General features: G+C 41.4%; 1 protein-coding gene across 1 annotated transcript; it reads left to right on the top strand.

Moving 5' to 3' along the window:
- The first annotated feature begins 6,535 nt into the window (after positions 1–6,535).
- Positions 6,536–7,626, top strand: LOC132819489 (cystatin-like). The gene is made up of 3 exons (XM_060831027.1): positions 6,536–6,818; positions 7,293–7,412; positions 7,490–7,626. The coding sequence occupies exons 1-3, from the start codon at positions 6,573–6,575 to the stop codon at positions 7,577–7,579; spliced, it is 456 nt and encodes a 151-aa protein (XP_060687010.1). The 5' UTR covers positions 6,536–6,572; the 3' UTR covers positions 7,580–7,626.
- Positions 7,627–11,636: the final 4,010 nt, after the last annotated feature.

The following is an 11,636-nucleotide window of genomic DNA, read 5'->3' as shown; positions in this document are numbered from 1 at the left end:
ATTGTGACTCCGGAACTCAATCCCTCTACCAATGAAACCTAACACACCGTATGCCTTCTTAGCAGCACTATCAACCTGGGTCACAATTTTCAGGGATCTATGTACATGGACTCCAAGATCCCTCTGCACATTCACATTACCAAGAATCTTTCCATTGACCCAGTACTCTGTCTTCCTATTATTTTTCCCAAAGTGCATCACCTCACATTTAGCTGCATTGAACTCCATTTAGAGTCATAGAGTCATAGAGATGTACAGCATGGAAACAGACCCTTTGGTCCAACCCATCTATGCTGACCAGATATCCCAACCCAATCTAGTCCCACCCGCCAGCACCTGGCCCATATCCCTCCAAACCCTTCCTATTCATATACCCATCCAAATGCCTCTTAAATGTTGTAATTGTACCAGTCTCCACCACTTCCTCTGGTAGTTCATTCCATACACGTACCACCCTCTGTGTGAAAAAGTTGCCCCTGAGGTCTCTTTTATATCTTTCCCTTCTCACCCTAAACCTATGTTCTGGACTCCCTGACACTAGGGAAAAGACTTTGTCTATTTATCCTATCCATGCCCCTCATAATTTTGTAAACCTCTATAAGGACACGCCTCAGCCTCCGATGCTCCAGGGAAAACAGCCCCAGCCTGTTCAGCCTCTTCCTGTAGCTCAGATCCTCCAACCCTGGCAACATCCTTGTAAATCTTTCTGAATCCTTTCAAATTTCACAACATCTTTCCGATAGGAAGGAGACCAGAGTTGCACGCAATATTCCAACAGTAGCCTAACCAATGTCCTGTACAGCCGCAACATGACCTCCCAACTCCTGTACTCAATTCTCTGACCAATAAAGGAAAGCATACCAAGCACCTTCTTCACTATCCTATCTATCTGTGACTTCACTTTCAAGGAGTTATGAACCTACACTTCCAGGCCTCTTTGTTCAGCAACACTCCCTAGGACCTTACCATTAAGTGTATAAGTCCTGCTAAGATTTGCTTTCCCAAAAATGCAGCACCTCGCATTTATCTGAATTTAACTCCATCTGCCACTTCTCAGCCCATTGGCCCATCTGGTCAAGATCCTGTTGTAATCTGAAGTAACCCTCTTCGCTGTCCACTACACCTCCAATTTTGGTGTCATCTGCAAACTTACTAACTGTACCTCTTATGCTCACATCCAAATCATTTATATGAATGACAAAAAGTAGAGGGCCCAGCACCGATCTTTGTGGCACTCCACTGGTCACAGGCCTCCAGTCTGAAAAACAACCCTCCACCACCACCCTCTGTCTTCTATATTTAAGCCAGTTCTGTATCCAAATGGCTAGTTCTCCCTGTATTCCATGAGATCTAACCTTGCTAATCAGTCTCCCATGGGGAACCTTGTCGAATGCCTTACTGAAGTCCATATAGATCACATCTACCGCTCTGCCCTCATCAATCTTCTTTGTTACTTCTTCAAAAAGCTCAATCAAGTTTGTGAGACATGATTTCCCACGCACAAAGCCATGTTGACTATCCTGAATCAATCCTTGCCTTCCCAAATACATGTACATCCTGTCCCTCAGGATTCCCTCCAACAACTTGCCCACCACTGAGGTCAGACTCACTGGTCTATAGTTCCCTGGCTTGTCCTTACCACCCTTCTTAAACAGTGGCACCACATTTTCCAACCTCCAGTCTTCCGGCACCTCACCTGTGACTATTGATAATTCAAATATCTCAGAAAGAGGCCCAGCAATTACTTCTCTAGCTTCCCACAGAGTTCTCGGGTACACCTGATCAGGTCCTGGGGATTTATCCACCTTTAACTGTTTCAAGACATCCAACACTTCCTGCTCTGTAATCTGGACATTTTGCAAGATGTCACCATACAGTCTATCTCTTCCATATCCTTTTCTACAGTAAATACAGATGCAAAATATTCATTTAGTATCTCCCCCATTTTCTGTGGCTCCACATAAAGGCTGCCTTGCTGATCTTTGAGGGGCCCTATTCTCTCCCTAGTTACCCTTTTGTCCTTAACATATTTATAAAAACCCTTTGGATTCTCCTTAATTCTATTTGCCAAAGCTATCTCATGTCCCTGTTTTGCCCTCCTGATTTCCCTCTTAAGTATACTCCTACTTTCTTTATACTCTTCTAAGGATTCACTCGATCTATCCTGACTATACCTGACATTTGCCACCTCTCAGCCCAATTCTGCAGTTTATCCAAGTCCCCCTGCAACCTGTAACATTCTTCCAAACTGTCCACTACTCCACCGACTTTAGTGTCATCTACAAATTTACTAATCCATTCACCTAAAGATGACAAACACCAGTGATCCCAAAACCGATCCTTGCAGCACACCACTAGTAACCAGACTCCAGGCTGAATATTTTTCATCAACCACCACTCGCTGCCTTCTTTCAGAAAGCCAGTTTCTAATCCAAACTGCTAAATCACCCTCAATCCCATGCCTCTGCATTTTCTCCAACAGCCAACCATGTGGAACTTTATCAAAGGCTTTACTGATTGTCACACTGCCTTAAAACCTCTCTTTAACAAAACCAGAACAAAATATACCTTTTAAAGCCATATTATCATTACACCACACACCCCCCCTTAAAAACAATCAATATGTAAAGATGGCTTCATTTTAAAAAACCTTCAGTCTTACATTATTGGTACATATATATTCCATTGGCTCTAAGCTTGTGAACGTTCACTACTACAGTCCATTTCAGTCTGTTTTATCCCGCCACCAATCGCGACAACACGGTGACAATTATATTCTCTCGTCTTGCACGTGTTTAAGTTTCAAATTGCTGCAATAATAAACTCCATCTAAACTGTCTGGAATTTTTATCCTTTAATTCTTTCAAAACCTTCAAGAGGTTATGATTCCTGATGAAGGGCTTATGTCTGAAATGTTCGACTCTCTTCTCCTCCGATGTACCTGACCTGCTGTGACTTTCCAGTGCCAATTTTTGACTGATTCTCCAGCATCTGCAGTCCTCACTTTCTCCTATGATCAGTATGTACAATTGTCTCAGACACATGACTGGCAATATAAATGTCAAAATGCTGTAATGCCAACACCCAGCTCAAGATTTCTTTATCAATCGTAGAACATTTCTGTTAATTATTCAATTTTCTGGAAATATATCCAATGGATCTTTCTATCTTTTCATGGTTTTCATGCAAGAGTACAGTACAGGCATCCACATCGTTTGTATCAATAGCTACATCAAATTAGATATGGCAAAACTGGGGCAGTGATTTACACAGCTTTCAGGCTGTCAAATGTCTTCTGACATTCTCCTATCCACTGACATTTTCTGCACTTCTTCAACCAGTCAATGGAGCAACTACACTGCTAAACTTTGGTCTGGATTTCTGATAAAAAAACTTCATTACCAGGAAACGTAATACTTCCCTCTTCATTGATGGGATGGAAAACTCCCCGATAACTTTTGTTTTCTAGTAGACACATCCACACCCCAGTCCAACACCAGAACCTCCAAATCATAACTTATACTGTGTCCTTTTTCAAACTAGGGCAAAAGACCATGGAAACTGATCTGGATGTAATTTACATTTAAAATTCTGTTTTTTTGACTGATTTCAGGGAAGTTGCCCAGATGAAACCAGTTCTATTGAGCAGAAACTACCCGGCTTTTTTTTCTTCCTCCTCCTCATCTCTACCCTTTCTCCCCAATACCCCCCTATGCCTGAGTTTCACTAAATATATCTGTCAAAATAAGTTGTCATTAAAGAGAATTAGTTATATGGGCATTTCCAGAAAAGTTAATTGAATGTGATTTTTAAAAGTACGTTTGGTACAGATAATCAAATACTTGTGATAAGTGTATACAGTAGTTTACATTTGACATATTTTACAATAATAGCATATTAATTTTGATTTCAGCTCTGTGAAGTAACGTTTTATTTAAATACATCATAAAGTCATTTCGAACAATGACCTAAATATATTACTTCCAAAAAAGCCTGTGCTTCAGTTAAGTGTCTAAATAGATACCTGTGCTGTTAATTAATGAAACATTCATATTGCAGTGTTTCCAATTGGTGGCACGGTGGCTCAGTGGTTAGCACTGCTGCCTCACAGTGCCCCAGGGGGCTGGGTTTGATTCCAGCTTCAGGTGACCGTCTGTGTGGAGTTTGCACATTCTTTCTGTATCTGTGGGTTTGCTCCGGATTCCTCCTGCAGTCCAAAGATGTGCATGTTAGGTGACTTGGCCAAGCTAAATTGCCCATAGTGTTCAGGAATGTGTAGGTTAGGTGCATTAGTCAGTGGTAAATATAAGGTAGCGGGAATGGTTCTGGGCAGATTACTCTTTGGAGGGTCAGTGTGGACTTGTGGCCTGTTTTCACACTGTAGGGATTCCGTTGACTGGCTCATATCTCTTAAAATCTTAATTTCTTTACCTGCTCCTCCTGACACACGTAAATAAACTTCACCATGGAAGTAAATTCTTTAAAAAGATTTAATACTTTCTTCTCAACCAATACTTGATGCGGTTGCACATTCCTTTGTAGCTTTTTAGCTTCCACCGTGCTTTCCTTTACCATTTCAACAAAATTCACTGGCTTCTCCTGTTTTCCCACATCAGTCTTCCTCGTGCTTTTTCGAACTGTGATTTCACGTGGCCTACTTTATTACAGGGAAAACACCTGAACTTTTATTACTTCTGTTTTCTCGTAATGGGTTTCCTTCTTACCCTGTGGTAAACTATCTTCAATGAAATTTCCTTTTCCCTCATCACCTGAGGATTTCCCGTTTCCCCAATTTCTATTCCCTTGTAGATTGAAATTGGTATCAGAAGCCAAACTTTGATTTATGAACCACCTCATTGCCACCTGCCATTTTAGCTGCTAACCTCACTGTTTTAACTCTCTGCTCTTCCAAATAAGCATTCACTACTTCCAGAAGCGAACTTTTTGAACTATACCAAATTAATTGTCTTTCTGAGAGCATCATAGGTTTGATCTATTTTCAATTCCCATATCCTCCTAATCAAAATTACCTTGTTTGATCCTTTCAAACTCAATGTACATTTGACCAGGGTCCCTCCTTAGATTCCTGAAACATTGTCTGTAGGCTTGTGGCACAAGGTCATGTGCACTTAAGATGGCTTTCTTCACCTCCTGATACGTCCCAGATACTCCCCACTGATGATGATGCGAATACCTCACGAGTTGTACTTGATAACTTACTTTGGACCAACAATACCCATTTGGTCACTGGCTATTTCATTTGTTTCGCCACTTGCTCAGCTGGGCAGTATTTAAACGGCTCCCCACCATGCCTTTGGTGATGATGTGATTGCTCTCCATTACTGTCCTCACCACTACAATTACTTTTCACCTTGACCTCTGTCAGTTAAAGTCGATTTTGTGTTTTCATTTCCAACCTCTGAAGTTCAAAAACTCCCTCTTTCTCCCTTCCTCCAAGTGACTTCCTTTCCTTCTCTTTTTCCTCTGATTTTAATCATAATTCACGCAGTTTCATTTCCCTCTCTCTTTCTCCTTTGGCCTTGAACTCAAGCTGCCCCATTTGCCACTGAAGTTGAACCACTGCCATAGATTCCAATGGCATTCCTGGCAATTGGAAATGCTGGGCGTTTGTCACAATTATTTCCCATTTCCTCACAGACACTGGCAACCGCAACTCCAGCTGGTTTGCCGATTTCGAAAGCCTTGCCTTTCTGAGTTTCTGTGAAACTTCCGAGGTATCCTCTTCCACTCCCAGGAAACTCTTAGTTACTGAAAGAGCCATTATTACACAAGGCAGGCCTTGCTTAAACCAACCGAATGCAACACCCAAAATAAAAACATCGACAGTCACCACTCACTATCTGTGAGACAACAATTATAAACCCAACCTAGCACACTGAGATACTGCTCTAATATGAGTGAGTATGACTAGGGTGTGGTGTATTGGTTGCTGATGATAGACCGGTCTGATTTTCTTCTGATTGAACTTTGGAGGATTTCACAACTGGCATCTTCTTGGGACATTTCATATCAAATTAAATATAAGGCCATATTACGTGGTCTGGATATTCATGGAGGTAAGCACTGTGTGAGCATGGTATGCCCTTGATATCAGTGAATAAGTTCAAGTTTTACCGCTAGCTGACAGCTTCCATGTTTATTTTTCTGGTCTGTTTTGTAAGTAAGCAGGTTTTGGAATGCAGTTGCTGCGTGTTGCTAGCTGCTGCCTGTAACTGATAGGGCATCACCTGTAGTCTGGCAGTGAACAAGATGTGAAGTGCATCTGATAAAGGAGTCCTGAGTCATTTGTTTTCCATTTAATTCCAGATAAAAACATATAGGAACACTCCTGTTTGCTTCAAGAAATCTTGATTTGTTTGAATCCTGATTCACATAAAACATGTCATTTGGAGTCAGTGAGGTATGAGATTTGTTCTCAGGTTTGATTGGTCGATGACTACAGAAGGTTTAAAGTGTGAAATGGCCCCATTGTTACACTTTTGATTGCTGATGATATAAGAACAAGCCAGTTGCTGCTCCCTTACATTTACAGACACATTAAGAGAGAGATCATGGCTGGCTGGCCTTGTTTCCTTGTTATTTTCTTGACTGTTCTTGTTTCAGCTCCTGCTTTTCCTTCCCAGAATGTGAAGGGTCATCAGCAAATTGCTCAAAACAAGGAAGGCAGACCTTTGGAAATGAAAGTTGATACAAATGATGCAGAATTCCAAGCCATCGTAGCCCTCGCTATACAGGAATTTAGCAAGAAGTCTGCATTCATCTACGACATTGTTCAGTATCTGACTGTCGATGTAAAGGTAACATTAATAACTCTTTTATTGACAACGTCAAATGAACACAGTGTGTTTGGCTTATTGATTGCTGCAAAGAAGTCTCACTTCAAAACGTTTGGACATGGAAAAGGGCCATAAAATTGCAAATGTAAACACAGTAATCTTGCCACAACATGCAACTACTTTTTATAAAATTTTAATTGAAAACCTATTTAAAGTGTAAGCTGACAAGAGTTGCTATTGGCCTAACATATTATCTTATTACTTCTGATATTTGGATTATCAGAACCCCAGATAAATGCGATGAGCATTCTGAGAAAAAGTCATAATGGGCTTAAAATATTAACTCTGTTTCTCTCTCCACAGATGCTGCCGGACCTGCTGAGTTTCTCAGCATACTGTGTGTTTATTTGGAATGAATATTCTATTATTTGTAAAGGATGAAACAGCATTTAAAATAGGAACATACAAAATAAGTATGTTTTGCTCTTTTGCTAGGTATTTGAAGGAGTCCTATACGTTTTTGATATTGTTTTGGGGAAAACTAATTGTCCAGTTATTAATCGGGGGAAGCCAGATGAAAACTGCCAAATAATTCGGGCTGAAGGACAGTCAGAGGTAAGTGAGACACTATTTTTTCCTCCAGTTCTCTTTTCAAGCTGCATCAGATTAATGACGTTGTGTTTTCTTTCTAGTTCTACCTGTGTCACTTCATCGTTTGGAAATGTCCTTATTCTGAAAAGAAAAAGATCTTACTCAGTAATTGCAAGATACTTGACCTGTAATGCCTCTAGATCAGATTTCTACTGACCTCTAACGATTTTCTGTGCCTGAACTAACAATTAACTTTAAGAGCTTTCATCCAGTTATTTAAATATCAGAGTGTAGATGATGTGATAAAATAACTAATGTGCTGTTACCTGTGTAAAACCAGCAAGTTAATTCTCTGGCCTCTCAAACAAAGGGACTGTGAAAAGTTAATTAATTGCTTTGATATGAGCACTACTTGGTAATAAAGTCTTGATAATCCTTCAAACAGTTCAAGTATCCAGTGAGTTTTGACAAAAATGACTTTTTGCTGCCTATTCTCTTCTTCACAGAATACCATTGCCTGTCCTTACCCTGTGACTAATTTATTTAGTTCAGTCAAATTCTATTTCAAAGATATTTTCCACGGTGTTCATATTACATTGTTCAGCTAAACATTTCTTCTAATCTCTCGCGGCTGGATCAAACTGACCACCTTTACATGAATTTCTTTTAGTTCCACTGTTTTAAGTCAATTAATTTTGTGAATGGGAGCATGGGATTATAATGGGGTATAGACAGACTTAGTGAGTTGGCAAAACCATGGGAGATAGAATTTCTTCCAAGAGTCCACATTTACCTCTGATTGGTTGGTGACTCTCAGTGGTTTAGATTAGATTCCCTACAGTATGGAAACAGGCCCTTTGGCCCAACAAGTCCACATTGACCCTCCAAGGCATAGCCCACCCAGACCCATTATCCTACCTTACATTTACCCCTGACTAACACACCTAACACTATGGGTAATTCATCATTGCTAATTCACCTGACCTGCACATCTTTGGATTGTGTGAGAAAACCCACACAGTTGCCCAAGGCAGGAATCGAACACAGGTCCCTGGTGCTGTGAGTAGCGGTGCTAACCACTGAGCCACTGTGCCACCCAGGTTTACTAACAAAGTTGAATCTCTTGTCAAGTGGAAGAAGAAGGCTTATGTTAGGATGAGACATGAAGGCTCAGTTAGGGCACTTGAGAGTTACAAGTTAGCCAAGAAAGACCTAAAGAGAGCTAAGAAGAGCCAGGAGGAGACATGAGAAGTTGAGGGCGGGTAGGATCAAGGAAATCTCTTTTTTTAAAGCTTTCAAAAGGTATATCAGGAATAAAAGAATGACTAGGGAAAGATTAGGGCTGATCAAGGATAGTAGTGGGTGGTTGTGCATGGAGTTAGAGGAGATAGGGGAAGCACAAAATGAATAATTTTTTTCAGTATTCACACTGGAAAAAGACAATGCTGTCAAGGAGAATGTTGCCTATTTGTTCAAGAAGAGGTGTAGAGACAACCCTGATAATTATAGACCAGTCAGCCTTACTTTGGTCGTAGGTAAAGTGTAGGAAAAGGTTATAAGAGATGAGATTCATAATCATCCAGAGAGGAATAAGATGATTATGGATAGTCAACAGTTTTGTGAAGGGTAGGCCATGCCTCACAAACCTTATTGAGTTCTTTGAGATGGTGACCAAACAGGTGGATGAGGATAAAGTGGTTGATGTGGGATATATGGATTTCAATAAGGCGTGTGATAAGGTTCCCCATTAGAGGCTTACAGAGGCTTGGGATAGAGGGTCATTTAGCAGTTTGGATCAGAAATTGGCTAACTGAAAGAAGACAGAGTGGTGATTGATGGGAAATATTCATCCTGGAGTTCAGTTACTGGTGGTATACCACAAGGATCTGTTTTGGGGCCACTGCTGTTTGTCATTTTTATAAATAATCTGGATGAGGATGTAGAAGGGTGGGTTAGTAAATTTGTCGATGACACTAAGGTTGGTGGAGTTGTGGACAGTGCTGAAGGATGTTATAGATTACAAAGTGACATAGATAAGCTGCAGAGCTCGCTGAGAGGTGGCAAATGGAGTTTAGTGCAGAAAAGTGTGAGGCGATTCACTTTGGAAGGAGCTTTGGCAATAAGGAGTACTGGGCGAATGGTAAAATTCTTGGTAGTGGAGATGAACAGAGACATCTCGTTGTTCATGTCCATCAATCCCTGAAAATTGCCACCCAGCTTGATAGGATTATTAAGAAGGCATATGCTGTGTTACCTTTTATTGGGAGAAGGATTGAGTTTCGGAGCCACAGGTTGTGCTGCAGCTGTACAAACCTCCGTAGTTGGAGTATCGCATACAGTTCTGGTCACCACATTAGAGAAAGGATTTGCAAGCATTGGAAAGGGTGCAGGGAAATGTTGCCTGGTATGCAGGGAAGGTCTTATGAGGAAAGGTATGGGACTTGAGGCTATTTTCGTTAGAGAGATGAAGGTTGAGAGGTAACTTAACTGAGACATACAAGATAATCAGAAGATTAGACAGGGTAGACAGTGAGAGCCTTTTTCTTCAGATGGTGATGACTAGCACAAAGGGACATAGCTTTAAATAGAGGGGTGAAAGATATAGGACAGATGTCAGAGATAGTTTCTTTAGTCAGAGAGTAGCAGGGGTGTGGAACACACTGCCTGCAACAGTAGTAAACTCACCAACTTTAAGGGCAATTAAATGGTCATTAGATAAACATATGGATGAGAATGGAATAGTGTAGGTTAGGTGGGCTTCAAATTGGTTTCCACAGGTCAGCACAACATCGAGGGCCGAAGGGCCTGTATATGTTTTATGAATCTCACATCATGGTAAGGAGAGGTTAAAGATTCTGCAAATACTCCTGCACAGGATCTGAGTGCACAGCTGGGGACTGCATCTGGGCCAGTTCCTTTCCATGGGTTCCATGGGCAGTACAGTGTCTCAGTAGTTAACATTGCTGCCTCACAGCGCCAGGGACCCGAGTTTGATTCTCATCTTTGGCGACTGTCGGTGTGGAGTTTGCACATTCTCTCTGTGTCTGCGTGGGTTTCCTCCGAGTGCTTCGGTTTCCTCCCAAAGATGAGCAGGTTAGGCGAATTGGCCATTCTAAATTGCCCAGTGTTAGGTGCATTAGTCAGAGGGAAATGAGTCTGGGTGGGTTACTCTTTGGAGGGTTGGTGTGGACTTGTTGGGCCGAAGGGCCTGTTGCCACACCGTAGGGAATCTAATCTAATCCTCCAATAGGCTGCAGCGGTGACTGTGGGTACGGAGCAGCGTCATGGCTGTCGGGCTAGGTGACACCTTTTCACTGACATTCTGCCCACAGCAAGCATAGACTGCATTGCGTTCATCGGGGAGCAGTGTATTGTTGTCAGTGATTCTACTAGACCTTGCTTTGTAGCCTGGTAATATCGTGTATGCCTTGCCACAGTCGACATGTGTTCATGTGGTTAGTCTGGCACTCGAGTTCAGTCTGGCATTGTCTCTTGGCATCCTTGTAGGCTTTTCATTTTGTGAAGAATGGAGATAAAAGAGAAAGGCTGGATCTCTAGCCTTCATTCCTATTGAATACATTGTGTAATGACACATTTGAAACACTGATTTGAGACTAGGAGTTGAGCTCTCAAAAGTTTTTCTGCTTTGGAGTGATGAACATTGGTAGTCCATTGTAAGGAGCTTGTTTCTTTCAGGTAAATCTTTTCATAAATGGACTTTTATGAGCTGTGCTAATGGAATAAAGGAGCAATGAGTTGGAAACTTCATGTGCTCTACCGTATGAAGTTCACTGTCTTTTTCTTGCCCATCTCAGACATGTCGCACACGATCGATTGAATAAAATAGAATACCCTTTAGTGTCACGTGTACTCAAGTGTGGAAATCTAGGAGTACAGTGAAAAGTTTACAATGTCACCGCAAATGGTGTCATCTTAGGTACAAAGTACCTGGGTACAGATCTTAGATACAGAATAGAGAAATAAAGGCTAAAGAAAGGAAAAGGTTTCATAAAGTACCGTTATCAATGGTATAATTATTTCTAATTTTTCTTAAAGTTAAAAAGATAAGCATTACATTTATTCTATAAATGGCCTGCAGTGAATCAGCACAGGGGGTTTCCACACCTGGTCTGACCAGTATCACAAACTGCTGAGCATATGCATCGCTCCCCAGCCCACTGACCGTCCCCACCCCACTCGGACCTCCATCCCACTGACCTTCCCCACCCCACTCATACCTCCCACCCA

Source organism: Hemiscyllium ocellatum, chromosome 10 (genome assembly GCF_020745735.1).
Source record: "Hemiscyllium ocellatum isolate sHemOce1 chromosome 10, sHemOce1.pat.X.cur, whole genome shotgun sequence".
NCBI classification, from domain to species: domain Eukaryota; kingdom Metazoa; phylum Chordata; class Chondrichthyes; order Orectolobiformes; family Hemiscylliidae; genus Hemiscyllium; species Hemiscyllium ocellatum.
Note: the sequence above shows the minus strand (reverse complement) of the source record. Positions and strands in the feature narration are given on the sequence as shown.